General features: G+C 31.9%; 3 protein-coding genes across 4 annotated transcripts; 2 read left to right on the forward strand and 1 right to left on the reverse strand.

Moving 5' to 3' along the window:
• Nucleotides 1–2,035: 2,035 nt before the first annotated feature.
• LOC105142079 (flavonol synthase/flavanone 3-hydroxylase-like) lies at nt 2,036–4,453 on the reverse strand. The gene is made up of 3 exons (XM_011049535.1): nt 3,768–4,453; nt 2,733–3,093; nt 2,036–2,345 (listed from the first exon to the last, which is right to left on the reverse strand). The coding sequence occupies exons 1-3, from the start codon at nt 4,301–4,303 to the stop codon at nt 2,121–2,123; spliced, it is 1,122 nt and encodes a 373-aa protein (XP_011047837.1). The 5' UTR covers nt 4,304–4,453; the 3' UTR covers nt 2,036–2,120.
• A 6,147-nt stretch (nt 4,454–10,600) lies between these two features.
• LOC105142080 (alpha 1,4-glycosyltransferase family protein) lies at nt 10,601–11,835 on the forward strand. The gene has a single exon (XM_011049536.1). The coding sequence runs from the start codon at nt 10,605–10,607 to the stop codon at nt 11,529–11,531; it is 927 nt and encodes a 308-aa protein (XP_011047838.1). The 5' UTR covers nt 10,601–10,604; the 3' UTR covers nt 11,532–11,835.
• Nucleotides 11,836–16,653: 4,818 nt separating this feature from the next.
• Nucleotides 16,654–23,463, forward strand: LOC105142081 (splicing factor 3B subunit 2-like). 2 transcript variants are annotated; one of them, XM_011049539.1, is made up of 19 exons: nt 16,654–16,978; nt 17,442–17,447; nt 17,705–17,812; nt 17,935–18,060; nt 18,157–18,219; nt 18,337–18,444; nt 19,245–19,322; nt 20,252–20,344; nt 20,443–20,529; nt 21,167–21,268; nt 21,389–21,508; nt 21,621–21,683; nt 21,785–21,933; nt 22,233–22,314; nt 22,436–22,494; nt 22,595–22,640; nt 22,799–22,890; nt 22,973–23,042; nt 23,200–23,463. In XM_011049539.1, the coding sequence occupies exons 1-19, from the start codon at nt 16,739–16,741 to the stop codon at nt 23,269–23,271; spliced, it is 1,764 nt and encodes a 587-aa protein (XP_011047841.1). In that variant the 5' UTR covers nt 16,654–16,738; the 3' UTR covers nt 23,272–23,463. The 2 variants fall into 2 exon arrangements, with proteins under 2 accessions (XP_011047841.1, XP_011047839.1); XM_011049537.1 differs by lacking the exon at nt 17,442–17,447 and having other exon boundaries at nt 17,696–17,812.
• The last annotated feature ends 3,060 nt before the right edge of the window (nt 23,464–26,523 follow it).

The raw sequence follows: 26,523 nt of genomic DNA on the forward strand, positions 1-26,523 counted from the left end.
TGTTGTTAGTTGATTTATTTATTTGTTGCAAATAATTTGAGTTGATTTTTTTCTTCTCTTTTTCAAGAAACTAAATTCCTGAGTATTATTGTTGAGTGTTGATTTATATTAATTTAATTTATTTTAATTATGTTCTATTTTGTTTAGTAGATTACTTTTAAAAAAAAATATTTTTAAATAATTATCAATGGTCTTACCGACGGATTAACTCCATCGATATATTTTGAAGAGTTGGAAAAAAATTACTACAAATGTTATTGCCATTGTGAAATTGCATACGGTCTTTTTGTCGATCATATGTCAAATTACTTAAGGGAAATACCGACAAAATAAAACAGATAATTTTTTTAATACTTTTGCTTTTAGTATATTTATCAAAAAATTTATTACCGACAGACTCATCAACTGACTAAAAATCACTAACAAGAGTTTTACCAATTGAGTGTTTTTGTTCATGAACCTATCAATAAAAATAATACTAACGAACTAAAAGTATAAATACTAACAAAAAGTTTTTCAGTAATCTAAAAATTCTAGCAGTGCAAATTCCTTGAACATATTCTTCAGTATCAGCATCTTACATAAAATGCAAAAATGCTGGTAGTGTTATAGTGTTTATAATTCTTAACATTTTCAGCATCTTGCATAGACTCAATTTTTTTAATGCTCTTTTCTTGTTTCTTTTATACGAATGAGATTTCTCTCATCATTTTGTTTATTTCCTACAAGAACTTTTCAGATCTAATTTGTCAGTATGATCCTTCCTCCATATGGGAGTTCTGTGCCTCTAGATCCAGGAGATTGGGTCCTTCGAATAAAAGCTTGAAAGTTGTATCTTGTTATTGGAAATAGATTGCCATCCATTGGTCATGTGCGTGATTAAAATCTTCCATCAATGTAACAGGAAATAGATTGCCATCCATTGGTCATGTTCGTGATTAAAATCTTCCATCAATGTAACTTGAAACCAAATTAACCTTACCAAAGAAACCTATGTTTAAATATAAATCAAAACTCATAAATTAAAATTCAAAATAAAAGAAAAAATCAAAATCCGAAAATCTCAAGTTTTTTTTTTAACCCAGATTTAAATACATATCCTTTGATTCAAAATTAAATACAAAATATCATATAGCTCTTCTAATTTCTAGAAGAAAAAAAAATACTATGGTTTGATCCTCCATCTAGCTAGAGGGGTGGACTTCCCTCTCCTCTCCAACTCCCTTTCTTAATAAAGGCTTTTCCATAGAAGCCGAGTGTTTTTGATTGATTTTAATGACATATATAGAGGGATGTTATGCTGATTGAGGGAAACGGTCATTAGAATTACCATTGCTCGTATTTGAGGGCAAGATTTAGTGAATTTATTTGGTAATGTTTTACAGGCTTAGATCCTTTTGAAATCATGAGTTTATGGCAACAAAATGGAACGTGAAGCCATCACGTTTAATGGTTAGCTAGGTTATGAATAACTTCTGGTGAGGATAATTTTGCCTTATGTTTATACAAAAATATATTGATTAAGACAGGTGATAGTTGAAATTCATCAGTAACCAAAAAGACGAGGATATTCGAGTTATTGTTTGACGATAAATCCTGTTCAAGACAAAAGTTTTTACCAGATTAATGTTGGCTAATGTTACAGCATAATTAGTGTTCTAATACTTACAAATGACAGGAGGAGGCATCAACAAATAGAAAACATGAATTGTGCTGTATATGATTCATGATGCACAATTGATTACGAGAAGTGATGGCTGAAAGAAAATGAGGATTCAAGTTATTGTTTGACGAGAAATTCTATTTTTTTTAAAAAAAAAATAGCAGATTAATACTGTCAGTGAATGTTGCAGTATATTTAGTGTTCTAATACATACAAACGATTCAGGAGAAGGCATATGTGAAAAGAAAATATGAATTGTATTAGGGTTCATGTTGTAGAATCACTATTTGTTATAAACAGTTTGTATATTCAATCTCTATAATATTATAAATAGCTTAACATTCAACAACAACAAAGAAAAAATAATAATTAAAGTGATAACCATGACAATGATAATGATAATAACAATATGCATAATACGTATATTCTTATTAGTTGATGAATCCATTTGAGAGCATCAAAGTTTCTTGTAAAAATAAACTGATAAATGGTACACCAGAGTCAAAATTATAGCCAATATAGCTTGTTGGCCAAGGGAAAGAGTCTTTTCCTTTGTGGTTTTGGAGCAGCAAATAATGGTTTTTGGAGGAGAATAGAGAAAAGCCATTGAAATATTGTCCTCATCTTCACCTTTAAAGACAGGTCTTCCGAGAACTTGCTTGTACTGGCCACCACTCCAGGCCTGTATAAGAGAAGAGAGGCTATCAAAACAATGATGGGAGAATATGGAGCAATTTTATATCATTTTCTCCATAAACTTGTTTAGTTTACAGTATCTCCCAAGATATGATTAGAACCACATCAAAATAGCTGTCATTGGATATAAAGGAAACATAATGATAAGTTAAGGTACAGGAATTAACATTTGATTAGAGGTAATTTATGTTTATGTTCATGATGTTGAGTTTAATTTCCACACATACCATATCATTACTATCACAGTTGTAAAGAGGGCATAACTACTTTTGATATCATATGCTATGAATCTTTTTAGGTTAAACAAATTGATGTAGTACTGGACAAAAAGCTAGGGTAATTATTCTACTTTTCTAAGCAATTTTTGTAATACCTGTGTTTGATCTCCAACTGTGACAATCAAAGCATCTTTATCTGGGCAGAAAGACACCCAGCCTTTCTTGGAGTAAACATGAAATTGCGATGAGCCATCACATATATGCAAACACAAGGCATGGGAGTAGTCAGTTCCCCTTATTAGCATGCTGAACACATCATATCCCAAGGAGCTAGCCAGTCGATCAGCTGGAATGTCACGTCTATGCTTGTAAAGGCAACAGACTGAGCCAATGAGATCTTGCCTTTGCATCATATCATTTGGATGCTTTGATTTCCTCGGACAATTTTCTTGGAGAAATTGGAGAATCTTCGCAGCCAAATTCCCTAAATCTGACGAAAGGGTCTCCATCTTCTCGCTGCGAATTATGAGAACTTGGGCATAAGATGTAGCTTCATCATAGTTCACGACACACCAGTATTCATATTTGAAGAGATGTTAAAATTAGCACTTGCATTGCGAGACTGAAACCAGCAGTCCAGGCTTGTATTCGAACATCATTGTAATGTATAACAAAAAAAACCTTCAAGAATTCACCAAAAAAATCTCCAAAAGGAAGAAAAAAAGGATGAATATCAATTAATAAGATCATTAGAACAATTTTTGGTGCAGGTTAATTACCAAACTCAGAGATTAGTATTCACCTAAAGCCATGCAACGTTGCTGAAGCATGCCTAGATTTTTAACAGTATCGGCAATACAGCACTAGTATAAGATTGCTAATTGGAATTTTGAGTTCTGTAGTTTCCGGTGCTGAATCTTTCATATTAGAAATGCACTCATGGGCTTATTGTTTCTGTGGAAAGTGAAATAAAGGGAAACAAGAAACAATATTTAGTAACAATGAAATCTATTCTACGTTTGATAGACAAAGAAGAAGATTGTCAGTACTGTAACAACTTAGAACTAACCAAAAAAACAAAGATAGGAACAATTCACACAAAACAACACGTACGGAAGAACAGGTTGATAATACAACTTTCAAAGAAGAACAACTTATGAAGACTATATATTTTTTGCGTAAATTATTACCTGAAAGTTGAATACCCAGTTGGCCATATTCCCTCCATATCCAATTTTAAACTCTCATCTTTACTCCACACAAACTCTTCACTTAATTCATTCTCGGCCTCTTGATCGCCACGAACTTCCTCGAATCCGTAAGGCTTCTCTGGTGACTTCATCACCGCCGCCTTCTTTTCAGAAGGAAGCTGAAAGATTCCTGCTGCCATGACCGACACCAACTTTATAAACTCACTTGGAATTTCAAAGTTAACTAGTTGGAAGCACCCTATTCTTGCTATTGAATCCAATGTCTTGAGAACTGAATTCCTTTCCTTAGAATTCAGTGATTGAAAATCAATTCTTGGAGGTGTTTCAACAATTTTTTGTTTTGGAAAGAAATTGCCAGGTAAAATCAAATCCGGAACACGTAGAGAGTGCTCAAGAAATTCAGTGAGAACTCCATCATTGGTGACGGATGATCTTCGGCCAGAGGCGATAGGAGAGGGCGGCGGAGCACGAAAATCAATGGGATTTTCTGGCATGTATTCAGGTGAAACAGCCATCAAAATGGTAGACTATTTGCTGGTACTGCTTAAGATGGCCAATTAAGTTTGTCTGCTTGATAAGGATGCAGATTTCTTATTTTCGTTCCTTTTTCTTTTTTGACCAAGGAAAGAAATGGCCTTAAGCAGCAGCAATGATGGCATGTCTATGAACATTATAGACATTTAAAGAATCATAACTGGCATGGTTCCACTTTCTTTGATACGCTTAATTTTCTTTCTTTTTATCTTGCTTTACAACTTTCGCTTTGATGTTTTATCTTTTTCATAGTGATTCAATCACCATTCATCATAATTGTTAAACTCGGCTTTATTTAAAGGAATAGCTTGGAAAATCTAGAATTTAAAGCTTAACCAATTTTTAATTGAACTATATCACACGAAACAGTAATCTTATAAAACATGATTGATCCGACTATATTTTTTATAATCTAGTTAATTTGATCAAAGTTAATTTATCTAAATCTAATTGGATTAACATTAAAAAAATATTTGAAATATCATTATTTTAATTAATCAAATTGATCTAATAAATCTGCAACTCAAATTCATTTTCAAGTTAGTTTTTAGATTAGATTCTACAACTATGCTAATAAGGATTAACTTTGTTCTATTTGAGATGTTAATTACATAAATATGCCTCCATGGAGGTTCGTTGCATTATTTGATTGGAGTTGGATTTGGGAGAGATTTTATTTTCATGCAGATGGAGGTGAAGATAAAAAAAAATCAATATATATAAATATATATATATATATATATATATCAAAGGTAGATCTTTATCTTGGGTTTATAATAAAAATAATTTACTGTAATTTTTTAAATTATCTTAATTAAATTTGCTAAATGTAAATATATTTTTATTATGACATGTGTACTTATTTAATAAGAATTTATATATAAAAAAATGAATCATATAAACCACGAATAGAGTATCTGTTTTACAAATAATTAAAAATTGAAGCCATATAAATGAAGGTAAATTAGAAGTACTCCATGAAAATGAAACCAAAGATGCATTCATGGACCTCCACTAACAATCCAGGCCACAAGGGATGGATTCATGAGATCGACTGCTGTAATCATTCATCGCCTTTGCTGTAGAGATGAACGAGTGCATCACTTATGATTCCCACGTGAACGCCTCGAAATTAACTTGGATGCAAGTACAATTATTATCTTAATGCCTTGCGGTGGATACCTGTCAAGATCTTAATTACATTTGTTAAGTTTGAGTTATTAATAATGATATGATAAAGTTAGTAGAGGAAGAAATAAAGCTGGAGAGAAGCTCAACTGTCTGTATTCCGTATGTTTATGAGGTTTCAGCATTGTCACATCAGATGATGGCTGGTTGACTGACATGTTATCCCAATTCTTGAAGTAACGAACGAATCCAAATTAGCACAGCAATAACATTAGCAACTGCTCTATGTTCTGCTTCTGTAGTTGAACGAGCAGCAGTAGGTTGCTTCTTTGCTGGCCAAGAAGCAGTATTTCTGCCCAAGTAAACTCCATATTCACCAGTGGAGCGCGGTCATCTGCGTCACTATAGGCCTCAGGTCTCACTGTGGACTAGGGAGTGAAGATGAGACCTTCGTGCAAGGTACTGTCGTGATATACTGGTGTACAGATTCGCAAGCCTGCCAGAGTGCTGTAGGAGAGCCATGATTTGACATGACTTATTGACAAAGAAAGCTAAGTCAGCGCGTTTGAGATAAGCATACTGGAGAGAACTCACGGTCTGTCTGTCGTGATATGCGGATCCTCCATGCGATCACCATCATGAATACTGAACTAAACATTTTCCTTGGCCCTGTCATACGCTCTCTCTCTCATCTCTTGGTTGTCAACACGACCTGAATGAAGAATTACACTTAACTACACTAACTAACAAGTTGTTAAAATTACTGTTGGATAGGAGTGTCTTCGGAAACGATTTGATTTTCTCCCATCTTAGACTTGGTGAACATTGATTATATATTATGAAAAATATTTTATAGAAAAATACCTTGAAAATAAATATTTATTTAAAAAAACATTCTGAAAATATGTAATAGAAAATAAAAATTATGAATTTTTTTCTGAATATCTTAAGATACATTTATAATTCATGAGTTTTATATTTTTATAAATAAAAGGAATTAAAGTATATTTTTATCTTTGTAATATTTTAAATTGTATTTCATTTATGTTATTCAGTTAAAAAATGAAGACAAAAAGGATATGATAGGCTTCAATATATCTAATGATGTTGAAGTAGTATATATTTATTTAATTAAATATATTTATTAAAAAATAATTCATTTATTATTTTATATAAGAATTTATAAAATTAGGTGTAATAAATTTGTGCATGCCGAATAACAAAAATCTTTAGGCTCGACATGTTAGTTGGGCTCACTCTGTAAATGCCATATTCAAGATGCTTATAGGCTTAACATACTTCAAGCCCAAGCATCGAATCTAGCACCGTCTAGATAACCCAGCAACCATGGCTGTGTGCGGCCAATATTTTACATTGTCAAGCCCAGCCATAGCTGGGAAGGGCCATTGTACTTGTGAGAAAAGCTGGGTTTTTTTTTTCCGTTGTCTAATTTGCAGTTCCTTGGACCGAGCTTGACATCTTTTATTCATCGGGCCTTCAATATCTTATGTCGGAAGTCCGAAGCCAGAAGCTCCATTGCCGACCCATAACCAGTTCTAAGCTCTAATGACAAGGTTCTGCGAAGGTGGTGTTTGATTATAGGTTTAAAATAAAAAATAGAGATGGATTATATAGTATTGGATTGATTCATGTTGGTGGAAAGGAAGAAAAGAATTATTAAATTATTAAAAAACTATTAGTACGAGATAAATAAAAATAAATTCCATGCGTATTTTGGTGAAAAAATGGGAGAGAGAAAAGAAATAATTTTTATTTGATGGAGGGTAAGATTTACCCCTCAAGAATACCAATTTGGAGGTACTTAACAGTCATCAAAGGTACATTATTCTTCAAATATTTATAAGACATTTTCATATAATGCATAGAACTGTCGTCTCGGGGAGTAGATTTAACTCAAGGTTAAAGAAAGGGTGTGCGTGTGAAAAGAGAGAGGGAGAAGGAGAGAAGGTTAAAGAAAACTTAATTAATTAACAAACAAAATCCTTGTATTATAATACAAGATTTCATTTCCCACTAAATACTTATATTGCAAACTAAGGTTTTTTTTAATAAAAATCAAGATTTCATTGCTAAGTTCAATTTCTGCCGGCAGCGTCACTTGCCAGCATAATGACAACAATTACTTTCATGTCTATATATGTGTGTGTGTTAAACTTAACAATGAAAAATTCATTTTGCTGGGAAATTAAAATTTTCTATTTATGAATTCTAATAAAACAAAAATCCCAATTGAGAAATCAAGATTGTTTCGTGTATGCCCCAAAATAAAATAAAATAAAAATCCTTTTGGACAATTATCGGTGAAAATTACATCACGGGAATTCCTCTTTCTCTCCTTACTTTTTTAATAATTTATTTATTTTTAATAATCTTCAATTCAGAGTTTAAGAGTCTAACGGCCTGATTAATATTATGATAGTAATTGTAATTTAAATTATTTTTAATATAGAAATGTATTTTTATTTTTTAAAAAATTATTTTTGATATTAACATATTTAAATAATTTAAAAGTATTATAAAAAAGTTAATTTTAAACAAAAAAATTTATATTTTTAGAAATACGAGTTGGGTGACGTTATGTAAATAAAAATAAATTTGGATTTATATGATCTAAAATTCATGACTTTTTTTATATTTTGGTTTCTTGCTATCAATCACTGAAGTTTGTTCAAGTATCCATCATGGATTGTAAAATGAATTTACAATTATAATAGGGTTGCAAGTAACAAAGTTTTTGGATCTCTCATTGAAAAGAGGTTTTAAATATATTTGATCGCGGTCTTGATTTTCCCGTCAATGAAACTCGATGGTTCGACCTATTCTCTCATTGTTATGTGTCAAAAGAGATTCATGGAATCCATACATACATACATACATACATACATATATATATATATATATATATATATATATATATAATTATGAGCAAGGAAAAAGTTCAAAGAACTCATTGAAATGTTTCAGTTTTTTTAATTAAAAACATAATTATAAATGTGATATCTATACATGATCAAAATTCTTGTTTCAGTTTTTATATATTTTTTATTTTATTTGAGCTTTGATGCTCTCAAATATAATAAATGAGGTGTATTTTTCGCTTGTTAGCTATTGTTGTGTGCACTGTGTCGTGGGAAAAAAAAAGTTGTTTGGAAATTGTTCATTGCATTGTTTTTATAAATATTTTAGTTAAATTCTATTATTATACTTTTAAAATATAAAATGGAATAGGTTTGAAACACAATTCAAAGTTGAGTTGGGATAAATCTTAGGTTAAGGGTTAAGTGAATTTATCCTAATTAAGTTAATTGACTTATGACAACTTGTATTTTTTATAAACATGTAGAAATAACATTATTTTATATATAAAATAAAAAAAAATAAAAGATTTTGAATAAGTTTTTTCATGGCTCATCAGGTTGTGAGACAATCTATCAAATTATACCAATTCAGCAGTCCTATTATTATTTGAATGTAACCTGATTTAGGCCTTAAATCACCTAAGTCGCAGGATGAAACCAATGGGTAGGGTTATGAATAAGCAATTTGTTAGATTATCCTAGTCTTTACTAGGTTTTAAAAATTAATTCAAGTTGATTTTTTATTTATTATTCAACTATATGTTACCACAAAACTTTAGATTTATTCAAACAGAATTTTTTTTTATTTTTTATTCAATCACATATTTTCTAAGGTTTTTTTTTTAATATTTACCATTATTGTTAATTTTTTTCATCATCTTATTAAAATAAAATCAAATTATTCAACTCAATCAATGTTATAATTTTTTCCTCACTTTTTTTTATTAAAAAATATTTTCAATTAAACTCTTAGATCAAAGAATTTTTCTCAATTTTTATTTTATTTATTTAATTATTAATTTTTAGATTCTTTTATGTTATTAATTTTATCTTTTAACATTTGATTTGTTGAGGATTAAACTTTTTTGATTTTCAAAGGAGATATTTTTTCCATATTCCACCATTATTAATCGCTATTTAACTTTTATTTTGTTTTTCATAGTAAATTTAAATAGAAATTAACAATTTTCTCAGTCTTGGTAAGGATTAATTGACACAAAATGAAGTTTTAAGGTGAAATTGAGATACTTCGCAAACCCTAGAGGAAAATCGAAATTTACCTTTATCTTTATCATGAGTGTTTGTATATACCATAGGTGCAACTCTAAGGGACATAATACTTGGTGGTCAAAGAGGTTTAACACATCTTCCCTCAACGTTTTGAGCACAAACCTCGAGTTCATTGTACAGAAGAATTTGTTCTATTTCAAATCACCTAGTCAACGTTGAGGGCGCTTAAAATTATGCTGAAAGTAAAGAGTGCGCGCCCTTAGCTGTTAGTCCAACTTTTTGGTCAAACTATAATTAGATGACATGGACCTTACGCTAATTATTTTCAGGGAGGATTCAAGAGTACAATATTAGTTGTTTTTAAAAGTTGTTTTTTATTATAAATAAATTCAAATAATATGTATTTTTTATTTTTTAAAAATTATTTTTTCAAAACTTAATAAAAACTTATTTTTTTTCAAAAGCATTTTTGAGTCGTAAAAATAAAAATATCCAATTAGATTATAACTTGAAATTTTTTTTTGTAAAAAATTGATTTTTTAAATTATTATTTTTTATATTTTTAAATTATTTTAGTATGTTTATGTTAAAAATAAATTTAAGAAATAAAAAATATATATTATTGAAATTGAGTGAGATTCATTAAATTCTTCAAAAAAAAAAACTCAATTTTTTTAGTGAAAAATTGCAAAATTAAGAGAATACAAATAGATCTAAAATCAAGAAGTTACAAGTTGAGATTGAGTGAGATTCATTGAGTTCTTTAAGCAAAGTTATATTATGTAAAATGTACTTAAATAAATTCAAAGCGAAGCATATTATGTATTGTAAGACATCGTTTTTTATAATGTATTTCTTTAAGTACTTAAAAATATTAAACTAAAATCTTAATACAAACCCACTGGTTATATTCAATTCATCACACTTCAATTAATTCTTTGAATATTATTGCCTAAAATAAAATAAAAAACAAATCCTTTGAAATCAAAATCTCGTACTATTTACTATGTTTCTTTATACGGTTTTCATGAGGAATGTGAAGAGGATGCTGAGGTCTGCCGACAATTTAAAGCGGTTCTCAACAAGAGTAAGAGAATTCTTTGGGAATCATGGATGTAAGGTTAGGTTCTTTATGACTTGGATTTCTTCTTTGAAGTCGTTTGGTGATAGAGAGTTTTTTGCTGTTGAGAGTTTGTTCAGGTCTCATCCAGATGCTTGTTTGGTTATTGTTTCTAATTCCATGGATTCTGAAAGTGGGAGTCTTGTTTTAAAGCCATTTTTGGATAAACGATTTAAACTGATTGCTATTAAGCCTGATTTTGATTATTTATTCAAGGATACTCATGCTGAGAAATGGTTTAAAGGGTTGAAGAAAGGGAATGTTAGCCCAGGAGAAGTTTCTTTGGGTCAAAACATGTCTAATTTGCTTAGGCTTGCTTTGTTGTACAAGTTTGGTGGTATTTATATGGACACTGATGTGATAGTGTTGAAGAGATTTACCAGATTGAGAAATGTTATAGGGGCACAAACTATTGATCTTGAAACTAGGAATTGGAGCAGGTTGAATAATGCTGTGTTGATTTTTGATAAGAAGCATCCATTACTCTTCAAATTCATCGAAGAATTTGCACTCACATTTGATGGAAGCAAGTGGGGTCACAATGGTCCTTATCTGGTTTCAAGAGTTGTTTCGAGAGTCAATGGAAGGCCTGAGTTTAACTTCACCGTACTGCCTCCTCCTGCATTTTATCCGGTGGATTGGAGTCGAATTAGAAGTTTCTTTAGAGGGCCTAGAGATAAGGTCCACTCTACATGGTTGCATAAAAAACTCGAGCAGATTAAAAGTGAAAGTTTTGCAGTTCACTTATGGAACAAGCAGAGCAGGGAGATTAAAGTGGAAAGTGGAAGCATAATCAATTATATAATGTTGGATTGTTGTGTATTCTGCAATTCTTCCAGCTCGAGTTTGTAAATTATCATAGAAAAAAATGATGAAAGTTGAAGTGTTGAAGATTTCTTTCTTGCTGTGGTTCTGGACTAACTCAATCCATTCCACCATTACAGTGTTGATGAAGTTTGAAGAAAGAACCCAACGGGTTTTTTCTTATTATTTATTTGATGTGTATCTTGTTGCAAGATATGAAAATGGAACCTAATAAGAACCTTCTGTATCTACTGCGATTTTCAGCCGCCTTGCATTTATGATAAGGTGCAGAAATAGCTTCATTAATGTTATTTTCTTCTTTAATAAATAGTTTTGGTTTGTTGACCTGGTACATAATGGACCGATCCAATCACTCCACTATTTCTTTGAGAAAAAATTATCCATTAAGAGCTATGTAATTTGCTGCATATTCTTGCACAGCATAAAAAATAACACCATTTGGACATTCAGTATTAAGCAAGGTTGAGTCTTCGAAGGTAACTCTGATTTGTCAGCAGAAGTTGTGAATATGTAATCAGGTCGAAGACCATGCCTATTAAAATAAGTTTTGAAAGTGATTTTTCAGCCTCTATTAATACGGGCACCTACTTTCTAGACTCTCATGCACATCACCTATTTATTTTTGTTTGATTATCACCGATCCATATGCTTTAGACTTTGCATATTTGAGGTAGATTTACAATAGCATTCTGGGACATATGCTATGCCATTGAAAATTTATTTTTTTTGTTCTACTTTTCCCCGATAAACCATTTACCACAGCTGCTGACTAAACAATTATCTTGAACCTCATACTATTTCTTTGAGAAAAAATTATCCATTAAGAGCTATGTAATTTGCTGCATATTCTTGCACAGCATAAAAAATAACACCATTTGGACATTCAGTATTAAGCAAGGTTGAGTCTTCGAAGGTAACTCTGATTTGTCAGCACAAGTTGTGAATATGTAATCAGGTCGAAGACCATGCCTATTAAAATAAGTTTTGAAAGTGATTTTTCAGCCTCTATTAATACGGGCACCTACTTTCTAGACTCTCATGCACATCACCTATTTATTTTTGTTTGATTATCACCGATCCATATGCTTTAGACTTTGCATATTTGAGGTAGATTTACAATGGCATCCTGGGACATATGCTATGTCATTGAAATTTTTTTTTTTTTGCTCTACTTTTCCCTGAAAAACCATTTACCACAGCTGCTGCTGACTAAACAATTATCTTGAACTTCAAACTTTCAAATCCCATTTAGTAAGGGAATTGTAAATCACTAATTTGATGACAAGAGACCATAATTTTCACTATATTCTCAGCTAAGTAGATCCAGTCCTGGACATTCCATGACATGATAGAGCCAAACATATGTTTCACCAGAATATAGTTACATGGCATGATCAATTTTAGTTTTTCTTTTTCTGTTTATAATCATGGGGTTCTTGCATCGTGGACAATCAAGTTCATGCAAATTTGATGGTTTCTGCACATGAAACTTAGGTGATCTATCTATCAAATAGGAGCTTATTAGTGACACCCAAGCTGCTTGCTGATTGTTACCCTTACGAACTTGATCTTTTCAATATGACTGCAAGTGCTTAATTCACACAGGGTTTTGGCTGTGTCCACTGATGATCATGCTGCTTCCCTTAATTCCAATGGAATCTTTCTTTTCTTGGAGAAAAACAAAAGAAGGTATTGAGTATGAACTGTGAAAGGATGTTTAAATAACAACCTTGTCAATTGAAGTCAAGGACACTATCTAAAATTAGGATGAACATGCTAGGCGATAGACTTTATGTGATTGTCAAAGTCTTGATGGATTAATTGCAGATCTCGCATGGAACCCCCTCTCGGTTGTTAGTCGGTCTGACAGTTCAATATTGGGTGCGCATGGCTATAGTAACCTGTACAGAATTCGGCCCATGCTGTGCCCACATATTTTGTATTATTTCTGTTTTCACCCTTTAACATGGCTCCTGTGAACTTCACCATGAATTAGCAAAGATGAAGCTTCATGTCTTAACCATGTCTGCGTGTAGGGTTAGATTGGACGTAGCTCATGTTTGGATCAACATGAATGACGGACATTTATGTAAAAATTGATGGACCGTCTTGATGTTTTCCATCGTGTTCGCTAGCTGCATGTGGCTTTTATGACCTTTCACTTTCGAGCATTTTCAATCATGCATTATTCTTATTATTTTAATAACAAACAAAAGGATCAAAATAATAGAGTAATTGGATATTGTTCTTGCTAGTTTCACACTTTCACTAGATAAAACGTACATTTACCATTTTCGCATACACAACAATTACATAAGAGAACTTGCACACCCCATGGGAGGAAAAAGAAGAGAAACTGCTGGAGAACCTAGCAGTAACGCCATCAAATTTACACCAATGTCCATGTATGCACTCCTTTGTCTGTTGAATACAAATACTGGCGAGAGCAGATTTCTTAGTAGAAGCACAGTCGCAATTGCAAATCACTTGGGATAATTAGCAGATTCTGGCAGATTGCTTGGCATAATTGACAGATGCCGTCAAATTCCTTGGCATAATTAGCAGATGCAGAATCAATAGATTTAGTAGGCTCTTCTTAATTCTAAGGGATTTGAATATGTAATTACGTTTCCCTTGCTTGATTCTAGACTAAGACCATAATGCAATTCTTTGTTAAAACAATTCAATTAATATAAAAATAAAAACGAAAAGTTAAAGAAGGTTAGAATTCTCCCCAATTAATTTGTCTTAAAAGTTCTTCCTTTAATTTAAATACAAAGAACTTAAATTAAAAATATTATTTTATCCTTAACAAATAAAATAAAATAAATATATTATTTAATAACTCCCCTCAAACTTACGATATGGTAACTACAAATATAAAAAATTTGCCAACTAAAATATTATTTAATAACTCCCCTCAAACTTATGATATGGTAACTACAAATATCAAAAATTTACCAACTAGAAAACAAAAACGAGAAATAAAATATAACTTGATAAAGAAATCTACAATTTGCAAGAAAGAAGAAACAAAAGTCAAAGTAATGGTATCATGTTTAAGATGATGATGAGTAAGATGACAATTAATCTCAATGTAATTAGTTTGTTCATGAAAAACTGACTTATGAATAATCTAAATAGAACTCTAGTTGTCATAATACATAGGAGTAGGATAAGAAAGTGAAACTCTCATATAGCAAGTAACCAACATAATAAAATAATCTCATTAATAGTAGATATCACAATACAGTGGTTTCTTTTAGTTGAAGATTGAGAAACAATAGATTATTTCTTACTCTTTCAAGAAATAAGAGTATCATCTAAAACAAATACAAAAACTAGTAACCGATTTGCAATTTGTGGGATCGTTGCTATGATTAATATCAGAATATACACACAGTTTCAAGAAAAAAGGTGGATGAAAATAAAAAATTCTGAAAGACTATATTGTGAAGATATCATAAAATACAAAGAACAACTACTTAGTGAACAATAGCAGGAGAAACAATACACTAACTAATAACATGAATAACATATGTAATATTTGGACGAGTAATGATGAGATATACTAAACTCCTAATAATAGTATAATATAAAGTAGGATTTGTAAAAAACAAACTATCAAAATAAAAATATCATGCATTAACTTTAATAGAAGTGTTTACAGTTTTGTTATTAGTAAGTTTAACTCACTCAAGAATATCTGCAACATACTTCGATTGAGAAAAAAGATAACCTCTAGGTGAGTAAACTATCTTAATACCGAGGAAATATCGAAGAAAAACCAAATCCTTCATTTCAAACTGTTTAGCCAGCTTTATCTTCAAACTAAGATACTATCAATGTCATCACTAGTAATAATCAAGTCATCAATATATAAAGATAAAATTATACAACATGCATTAGTGCTTTTAATAAACAAGCTTTTATATTTTCATATAAAAATTACTTTGAAAAGCAATCACTACTACAAAATTAAACGAGCTTTTAATAATATAAAAATGTTCACCATAATCTAGCTAAAATGCGGGTAAGTGGGCAAGTGTAGAATGAATATTATTATTAAATTGTGGTCTCTATTCAATATTCAATAAGTTAATATCAAGTTAACCTGATTGATTTAAATATGGGTAAAAAATAATATCATTTTACATAATTTTTTTTAAATGAAACAATTCATCTTAATAAAAATTTAAAAAAGATAATTAGAGTTTACTTTGTAAAGTTTCATTCGGATCTAATCGAGTTAATTAAATTTTAAGATAATTTATTAAGTTATTTATATTTTATTGGATTAATATTTAAAATAATTTAGAATAAAACTCAACTTATATTAAGTTTTGAATTAATGAATTATAAAATTAATTTATAAGATCAAGGCTAAATTTAATATGAGAATATTTAATTCATGGGTGTAGATTATTAAATTTCTAGAGGAGTGAGTGCATTCCTATCAAAATTGGGAATTATTACACGCACTCAATTTTCAAATGGTTGGATTGAATTAGTGTGTTTATTTTTTTCCCTATTTGGTTGTGTTTATAAGTTAGGAGAGTTTTATACGGAGTTTTGTTGTTTTCTTGAAAATTTTAAATATACTTTAAGTAAATTCACGTCTTATTCTTTATTATTCCCATGTAATAAATTTTAAAATAATTTAATAAAATCACCTGTTATAAAAAATATTTTAAAAAATAATATATATAATTATAAAATAAATCTTAAAAAAACAAAATAGTAACATGAAAGTTAATAAATCTTAAAAAAACAAAATAGTAACATACTTTCATAGTCAAATATAATGTTTAACTACCAGAATTAATACTGGATTATAATAATATTTAAAAATATAATAGTGTTTTTTTTAAAATTATTTAAAAAAATTAAAATAATATTTATTTTTTTAAAATTATTTTTTATTACAATATATAAACAATTTAAAAATATAAAAATATTAATTTAAAAAATAAAATTTTTGAGAAATGTCGTTTGGGGTGTGGGCCGCGTCCCAAACCGTATTCTTCCCGCCGAAATGTTGGCATGCATTAACAGGCTCGAGGCTCGAACCAAGAGCCCAATTACCAAGCATCCAGGCCCATATATAAGATAACGGGCCCTATTTAAACGCCTTCGCCATCATCCTGAAGCCAGATTCCCGTAAACACTCCTTTTTCTGATAAAAATCGCCATTAAAATTAATCGATTATTTTTTTCTAATTCACACGAAAACCATGACCGTAGAAACTCTGCCACATGAAAACCACGTAGTCTCCAATGGAGATCTAGCCTCCACGAACCCTAACTCTACAAAGAAATCCAAAGAGAGCGAACGCCGTCGTCGTAGACGCAAGCAGAAGAAGAACAAGTCTCAGGCACCTGATGCTTCAGCCACCGCCGCTGCAGACGGAGACGACAGCGACGCCGCCAATGGTGATGATGGCGATGCAAAGGAGAACGCCGATCCTCAACAGGTTAGTAGTTTAGTTCTAGGGTTTTCATGTGGTGATAATGCTAGTGTCACTATCTATTTTTTTGAATCATTGAAGAATTTGAGGTAGTTTAGTTGATTTTGTGGTGTGAGTTGGTTATTATTGTTGTATGAATTTGTGGAATTAGGGTTTTACGCTCCATTCTAGAACTGAGACGTCAGGGTTTTGCTTTTGGTAGTTTAGCTGATTTGAAGCTAGGGTTTTATATTCCATATAGTCTATGTTGGCATGATTTCCCGCTCATGCTGTTCTCTTTGATTAGCTTTTTTAAGAATGGGAAAAAATTACTTGTAATTATTGGGAATTTATGGTGCTGATTGTGGTAAATAAAATCAAGAATAAGAATTTGAAAATGATTTTGATGTTATCTTAAAAACAGTAAATGCTGATTTAAGCAAATGGGAGAAAACTTTTATGACTGTCTCCGTTTCATTCTTTTCTGTAGCTTGTTGTCCTTGGGAATGTAATCAAGTTGCCACTCTTAGTTTCACTTCACTGTTTGTTTGGCAATTCTTTGTATAATTAGACAGACTTTTTATGAATCAATGCCATCTTTGCTATTGCTTGGTTAATTTGGAGGACAGGTTAATTTGAAATTGTAGTAAAACAATGTGTTTATAAGTTGATTTCATTGTAAAAATGCAAGTTCTAATGTGTAGATTTCAACCTATCAACTTCTTATTTGGTCCAAACTTGTAGGTTATGGAGCAAGTTGTAATTGAGTATGTCCCTGAAAAGGCAGAGTTAGAAGATGGCATGGATGAGTTCAGGAATGTTTTTGAGAAGTTTAATTTCCTTCAAAGTGCTGGTTCTGAGGTAAAAGGATTGGTTTTTATTTTCTTTCCCTTTCTCTTTTGACAATTTATGCATTACCATTTCATGAGTTTTCTCCTTACAAGAACGGTTATCTGAATCCTATGTTCTCTTAATTCAAATAGGAGAATGATAGAAAGGATGAATCAATCCAAAATGCAGATGTCAAGAAGAAAACCGACTCAGATTCAGAAGAAGATGAAGAAGATAATGAACAAAAGGAGAAAGGCGTGTCAAACAAGAAGAAAAAGGTTTGCTTTTATAGTGATGCAGTATTATTATTGCTGGCTTTTTTGCATTAATAGAATGAATAGTGGCTCCATTACTGAATGGTGGTTTTTTTCCAGCTTCAACGGCGGATGAAAATTGCTGATTTGAAACAGATATGCTCCAGACCTGATGTTGTAGAGGTGCTATTGCTTTTTTAACGTTGCAGTGGTTTATTATTTTTCTGTTTTGTGTTTGGTTCTTACATAATGTTTACTTTCATCAGTTTTTGGTTATTCATCAAATTATTCTCTTTTCAGGTCTGGGATGCAACTTCTGCAGATCCGAAGCTTTTAGTGTTTTTGAAGTCATACAGAAATACTGTTCCTGTTCCTAGACACTGGTGCCAGAAAAGGAAGTTTTTGCAGGTTAGTAATTCTTGTAAAAGTAGCTCAATGGATCAGAATATGCATGATAAATGGGAAGGTATACCATGAGAGGTTTAGGGATGGGGTGAGGAAAGATAACGCTCGATGAGGTTTCTCTTATATGTATACATGTGGTTCTTGCAGGGGAGCGGCTGTGACAATCATGGAGCCCTGACTTGTATGTGTTTGGCAAACGGGATGTTTAAGTGATTTCTCTTTTAATATATATTATAGTGCGATTTGAGATGTAGATACTACATGAAATGTAATTTCTTGCAAGACCAGGCCGCAGGAGGTTCCTGCTGGCCATGTTATGTCAAGAGTCTCAGTATGATCTAGCTGTTATCAAGTATCTCAAATTCAGCAAACCTTCAAACCTTGGACTTAAATTTAACCTCTGTTTAAATTCTTATTAACAACTGGTTGCTCCTCTAGGTCATCTGAGACTCTTTAACACATTATAAACAAATGGAATGCTCCTGCTGCCTGATCTGCAAGTTAATATGTTTCTTTGTATGCTACGTGTCAGGGAATTTTATTTTTCTAGTAAGATTTTGACATATATTTGTAAGCTACAGAATGGGGATTTTTTTTTCCTGCTATTGAGGTGCTAATTAATCTTTTTTGAATTTTCAGATGCCTTTCCATTGTGCTTAATGCTGAGGCTAGATTTGTATAACTTTATTTATTATTCAAATTATTTTTTAGCATGAAATAACCTGAACTGGATGTCAGTTTATTCTGATAGCACTTATTTTTGCAAAGTTGGCATCTCATCAGGGTTTTGATTGGTTTTGCAGGGTAAGCGTGGTATTGAAAAGCAACCTTTTCAACTTCCTGATTTTATTGCTGCAACAGGAATTGAGAAAATTAGACAGGTAACTTCATTGTTATGATGTATTCACTATTATAATTATGCAGTTATGTTTCACATGCTCATATTTGTCATGATGTAGAATGTATCATTGCTGCTGGCTTTTTTGAACTTATGCATATTTTAATTGTCAGAAAAGAATCCTTTCATCAGATCTCTGATGACTTCTTAACAGTAGTTCTTGCATGATACCATACTGGTGCTCTGATGCTACGAGTTATTCACATGGTCATGCTTGTCATGGTGAGAATAACCATTGCTGCTCCGTTTTCTGCTCATATACAGTCTCTTGCCATCAGAACAAAAAAAAAAAAAAAATCTTTCTTTGGCTTTTTGATCACTTGATGCTTGCTCAAGTGATCCAGTTTTTCCATAATACCACAACAGTTTTTGATCTTTTCTTGCACTCAATGTAACAATTAAAAAAAATTTCAGCAAATCAATTTGATTTCCCACCCTCTCTTTACTTTATTGTACTTGATACCATTGGAGATTAAAAAGGAAATTTCAAACTTTCTCAACTAATATGTCATTATTTGAATTGTTCAATGACACAAGAATGCCAGCCATGGGCACTGTTGATTTGGTCTTGATATCAATACTGCCTTTGAGATATTTCATATAAGAATACATGGTAATATGATGACTTTCCAAATTAATTATTGCTATTGATTAATAGCTTGATATTTATGTGAAAATTAAATTTTGGAATTTCATTATTGCTGAGGGAATCTATTGAATAGATCATCTCTGAATAATATTGCCATTGAATTGTCAATTTTTGTATATTTTATTTACTTGTGGATTTTAAGAATCCTAGTTTCTTGTGGAGTCATCCCTTGTGGATTTCAAGGGTTTAGCCCACTGGATTCTAGGGGTCTTGAATCCCTCTTCTCATTCTACAGCAATTGTTATTCACCTTCACTTGTGCAGGCTTACATTGAAAAGGAAGATGGTAAGAAGTTAAAACAAAAGCAACGTGAGCGGATGCAGCCAAAGATGGGGAAAATGGATATTGACTATCAGGTTCATTGCATTTATGCATTTGCTTTCATTTTAGGACCTTGAGATGTTTCTCTGCCAATTTTTGCTTTTCTGTTTACATTATGGTTTTTGTTTGTTAGGTTCTCCATGATGCTTTTTTCAAGTATCAAACAAAGCCAAAGCTGACAATGCATGGTGACTTGTATCATGAAGGAAAAGAGTTTGAGGTATTTTTTTAATACTATGCTTCTTCTATGCTTGCATGTTTCTGTTTCATGTTAAAAAATTAGATGGCTATGTTTATTATTGTTTTGTTGATATCAGTGAATTTGTTTATTTTTATACTACAGTAAGAGAATCTTCTACTTGAAGTAAGATGAAGGAAATATTTTGAAGCTCATTAACCAGTTTCTGTAGATACTTGTGTAGTATGAAAGTCGAGTATAGGGCATAAGAAATTGGCTCTTGAAAAACCTTGTGCATAAACTATAAAATTTGATTGTTTCGCAAGGCAGATTTGATCGTATTACTTTTACAAGAGCTTTGCAGCTATGCTTTCATCATACTTTGGACAAAATTAAACCTCATGGTTTTGATGCATTAATTATGGTTGTTTATCTTAAAAGAAAAAAATGATATGACATGATAAATATGCTATACATTCACCACACCTTGGCCAAAATTAAACCACATGGTTTTGATGCAGTAATTATGCTTTTATATCATAAAAGAAAAAAAAAAAAGAGATGACATGATAATAAATCTTCATTTTATGGGCTTAAGCTTGCTACAAAATAATGAAAATGTTGAGGGCATATATGTGATATATTTCATTTGTGATTTAATTTTTCCTCTTATGTCCAGGTAAAGCTTAGGGAGATGAAGCCAGGCAGTCTTTCACAAGAACTTAAAGAAGCTCTTGGTATGCCGGAGGGTGCACCTCCTCCCTGGCTTATTAATATGCAGGTCAGATTGACTATAACATCCTGTACTTGATGTTGAAGTTCACTGCTTGTCTGTAGTGGTACGCATTTCACTTTTTACCTGTATTTCTAATGTACATATTGACTGATATGCCTCTTCTAGAGATATGGCCCTCCTCCATCATATCCACATCTAAAAATTCCTGGACTTAATGCTCCTATTCCTCCTGGAGCTAGCTTTGGATATCATGCTGGTGGCTGGGGCAAGCCTCCTGTTGATGAAGTAAGCTGTTTTCCTTGTTCTGACACATTTACATGTATCATATTTTGTCCCTATTCATCGGCCCAAAATTATTTCAATGCACAACTTATTTACTTCCATCAATTGTGAACAGTACGGGCGCCCTTTATATGGAGATGTTTTTGGGGTTCAGATACAAGAACAGCCCAACTATGAGGTACTTTCCCTAATTAGTTTCTCCTTTGCAATTTGGATCATCAGTCATTTCTGATTGTATAATTTGCTACTAGTTCTAATCTCTGCTGGATTCCAATGCAGGAGGAGCCAGTAGATAAGACCAAGCATTGGGGTGATTTGGAGGAAGAAGAGGAGGAGGAAGAGGAGGAGGAGGAGGAAGAAGAGGAGGAGGAACAGCTTGATGAAGAGGAGTTGGAGGATGGTGTTCAATCTGTTGATAGCCTTTCAAGGTATTGGGTTGAAATCCTCACTTTTTGATGTTTACTAGTTCCTGCACCTTGCTCGCAATTATGTTTATTGTTTGTTGATCAAGGTTATTGTGTGCTTAAGCATCATGCTGCCAGCTGTTCCTTCTATGCGTGCAATTGTGTAGTTCATCAAGATCTGATGATTGTGTGCTATTGGCCATTTCATTACTTTTAAGCACACTGTTTTGCCAATGTCTATCTAGTATTACATTTTCTTTTTTCTCATCATGTTGAAGGTACATGATTTTATTCAGTGAACTAAATTGGTTTTCCTTGTGCAGCACACCAACTGGAGTTGAGACTCCTGATGTTATTGACCTTCGTAAGCAGCAGAGAAAGGAACCTGAGAGGCCTCTTTATCAAGTAAGTTTCACTATTCAAAATTGTGTTAGTTTCATGCGAGTTATACTTAACTAGAGACCTTTAGCATTTTGATGAGAAATCTAGTTCTGATATATGTCTTTTCTCCTTGCCTATCTTAAAGGTTCTTGAAGAAAAACAAGAGAGAATTGCTGCAGGGACTCTACTTGGAACAACACACACGTATGCAATATAACTAAACTACCTTCATTGCGCGCGCGCGTGTGTGGTGTCTTGTCTTGTTTAATATTGTTCTCATTCTTCAACTTGATTTTGCTTGCAGATATGTGGTTAACACTGGCACCCAGGACAAGACAGCAGCCAAAAGGGTTAGTAATGCACCGAGGATTTTGTTACCTTTTGTATTTGAAGGGAGTTAAATTTAGTAACAGATGTTCAAATAAAAGAACCAGCCTTCGCAGTTTCTGTTCTGATTGTGCATATTTTTGGCACTAAAGTAAGAGTAACTTGTGTCAATCTCATGCAGGTTGATCTGCTTAGAGGTCAGAAAACAGATAGAGTTGATGTCACTCTACTACCCGAAGAATTGGAAGTTATGGATAATGTCTTACCCTCGAAGTAAGTGGAACTCTTGTAAATGCTTGTCATCAAATTATGAATGCTGTGTAATATTGGTTTCTAACTTTGGTGCATTTGACAGATACGAGGAAGCAAGAGAGGAGGAGAAGCTGCGTAGTCAGCGAGAGGATTTCAGTGACATGGTTGCAGAGGTTTGCCATTTTTCAGATAAACTAGTTAATGATTTAATTGGAGTAGCTGGCGAGACCTCTCAGTCCAGATATGCCTAAAACTTGAGAGGTAGCATTGATCGCCATTGATAATTTAGGATATTGACATCTTTACCGTTTTTATTTAATCTTTTTGCAGAATGAGAAGAAGAGGAAGCGTAAGATGCAGGAAAAGGATGGGAAATCGAAGAAAAAGGATTTCAAATTCTAAGGTGGTTATGCTTATTAGGCTGCTGGAAATGGAGGTCAACAGTCTCGAGAGAAATTAATTACAAGCATATTCTGGTTAATTCAGCCTGCACCAAAACACTTGCATGAGATGATTTCCTGAATTCTCAGCTTTGTTGTATGGGTTTTGATATAATATATGAAGAGCTGCCAGCAAATGTCACTTGTTTCACCATGCAATCAATCTCTAAACTACGCTCTTGATTTCTCTTATTACCATGTGGAGATACGGTTAAAATATCAGAGTATGTGACAACCACCTCTCTAAATGGAGAAGTAGAAAATTTTCCACGGAATCCTTAAAAGAAGGGATGGCAATGGAAGCTAGCTAGCTAGCTTTCAAGAGGCTAAAACCAGGAGGAACGAATCGAGCTATGTTTTGATTAATGAAAGGGATTCCTTAATAACAAACTTTATTTTGTTAAAAAACCTGCTCCCGGTCTCGGTCTCATTCATTCTCCTTGGACTCGGCACCACCTCCTCCTGTCAAACTATGAGTAGAACTGGCAAGCTTATTCAAGCTCGCTTGTATGTGAAAATTTATCCATTTAAATAGGGATTTGTACACGACGGCACTTTAAAACAAAAAAGAAAAGTGGTAGAATTCGATATCTGCTACTCGGCATAAAGAGAAAATGATACATGGAGGGAGGACCACAACCCAACCTTTTTTGAACATTAAGCATCTTGACTAATTGGAACCTTTAAATTTCAATTTAACCAAAGTCTTTGTTTTGTTTGGATTAAATCATATATAAGTTTTAAAAATATTGTAGGGATAGTAGTTAAAGAAGTGGTAAATACAAGGCCCTTATAATTAAATAAAAAATATTTTATTTACAATAAAATGAAATGATTTTACATTCTAATCAGTATAATTAAATTCAATTATAAAAAAATAGACTTTTATGAATTATTAACTGAATTCAAATCATAAATTTAATTTGATATATATAATTTAGTTTAATACAGGCTGTTAGTAGTATTCTCATAATCCTTCATGATAGCTCATAGCATTAAAGCTACTTCCCTCTTAAGCAACGAGAGAACAGTATGAACTCTCAACGCGCTAATCATGCGATTGTAAACATAATAATAAATCATGGAACTCAAATGCCCTTTTTAAGCTGTTATAAAAATTACTTTTTAGTTTTAAAAATATATTAAAATAATATATATTTTTAATATTAATATATCAACTCAATCCACAAATATACAAACCTAATTTCAAATAAACAATTTCATCTTTTTATAAACCGCTAAATGGGGCCCAAATAGCGTACAAATAGCGCACTTCACACATGGATTCCACACACAAATATATATATATATATAGTAAAAGAAGAAAGTCTTGATCCACACCATTTCATGCCAAAACGAAATCGAAATCTACGAAGATGTGGATGTTTTGGTTTCTGTATCAGCCACCACCACTTGACTTGGGATCCAATCAATCCCATGTAACAAAAGAAGATTAAAAAAAAAAGGTGGGGAAGAAAACGAAATGTCATGAAATCCATGATTCAGATAAAGACGAAGGTACACGTAACAGTAAACAATGATACCATCAGACGGCCTTGTGGCTATGCCTCATGTTTGACACTTGATACAGGGAAAAAAAAACATCTCACAGCAGCGCATGAAAGCGACCCTCATCCTTCCGCACGAAGTTTTCTCTGTGAACAAAGAATCTAATATTTGGCACTTGTACCTGTTGTTGACACCAAAATCTAAGCTTTCAGCTAGACGTCCATGCAGCATGACTCCTCACCGCACTTTAATCATATTCCTTTCTTCTTCAGTCCCTTGCCTCCCTCCCCTCATGGACCCACCACCGTCCCCTCCTCCACAGCAATTCGCAGCCCGCATTTGGAAGGGTATGAGTGGATAATAATAATTTCATGAACAGAAATCATACATCTCCAGTAGCTAGTGTGATTCTGTGTGTCTGGCTATGTAGGGGACGATACGATCCTCACCACTAATCTGTGCGGTGCCCTTGATTTGAAGCATCACTCTTAACAGGTTTGATGGACTTGGGCTGTCATCTCTCAGATTTTCGTCAACTTGATAAGGTTCATTGGTGATGAGTCTGAATGTTCCAAATGCTGCAGTGAATATTTCTTCGATTTAAGTTTTGGAGGCAAACTTCTGGACATGATATGATATTCACAGGCGTAGAGAAAGAAATTAAGTAACGGTTTGCTGCGTCTTAAAAAACTGCTTTTTTTCTTAAATATTTTTTTTATTTTCATATTAATATTTTTTTAATAATTTTAATGTTTTTATTAAAAATAATTTTTTTAAATAAAAAAAATATTATTTTAATATATTTTTTAAATAAAAATACTTTAAAAAATAATTATTATTATACTCTCAACCACTTCCTAATAAATCCCATCATAACCTAATTATAAAAGAACCATATTAATTAATTATTAGATAAAATCTCAGAAAAAAACTTATATTATTTTTTAACATAAATATATTTACTTAAGTAAAATCTCAAATAAAAATTAATATTATTAAAAAAAATTTTAATCTAAGTATTTATAGTTTCTTTAATTTTTCATTATAAAAGTAATTTTGATAAAAAAAAATAAAAAAAATTTAAATTTTTGATTTGTTTGAGAATAATTTCTTTTTGTGTTTGCATATAATTTTAATATATTGATATTAAAAATAAATTAAAAAACATTTTTTAATATATTTTTAATTATAAAATACTTTTAAAAAAATAACAAACAGGTTATTAATCCTAACACGCGAGATTTTAAGCAATCTTTTTTATATTACGATCCTCCACTAACTAGCAAGTATATACATCTAAGGATTGCTATTTGCATGGTCCGCATGAAACTAAATTGATATCTTGGTTAGGTTTCTATCACAAATAATTTAGAATAGTCAAATATTCTTCATAAAGCCATTCATATTCTTCCTTCGTTAGTTATTTTCTCAGCATCTTCTGCTTTCTGAATCAAAGCCTAAGTCTAGCCAGATATTCCCACTAAAAATTGTTGGTGAAATTAATTATCAGCATCATGTTTCAAAGTCTCCAATTCGAAAAGAACAAAGCTTTACAGAACAGCTCCACAGAGGAATTCTGATAAGGCTAGAGCTGTTATCAGCAGCAGCTGCTTTTTGATTCTTTCATGGAAGCAATCAAAATTCAAAACAATTTCATAGCTGACTGCACAAGAACATGGTTTAAGGAATGCATACATGCATGCAT

Source organism: Populus euphratica, unplaced genomic scaffold (genome assembly GCF_000495115.2).
Source record: "Populus euphratica unplaced genomic scaffold, PopEup_1.0 scaffold222.1, whole genome shotgun sequence".
Taxonomy (NCBI): domain Eukaryota; kingdom Viridiplantae; phylum Streptophyta; class Magnoliopsida; order Malpighiales; family Salicaceae; genus Populus; species Populus euphratica.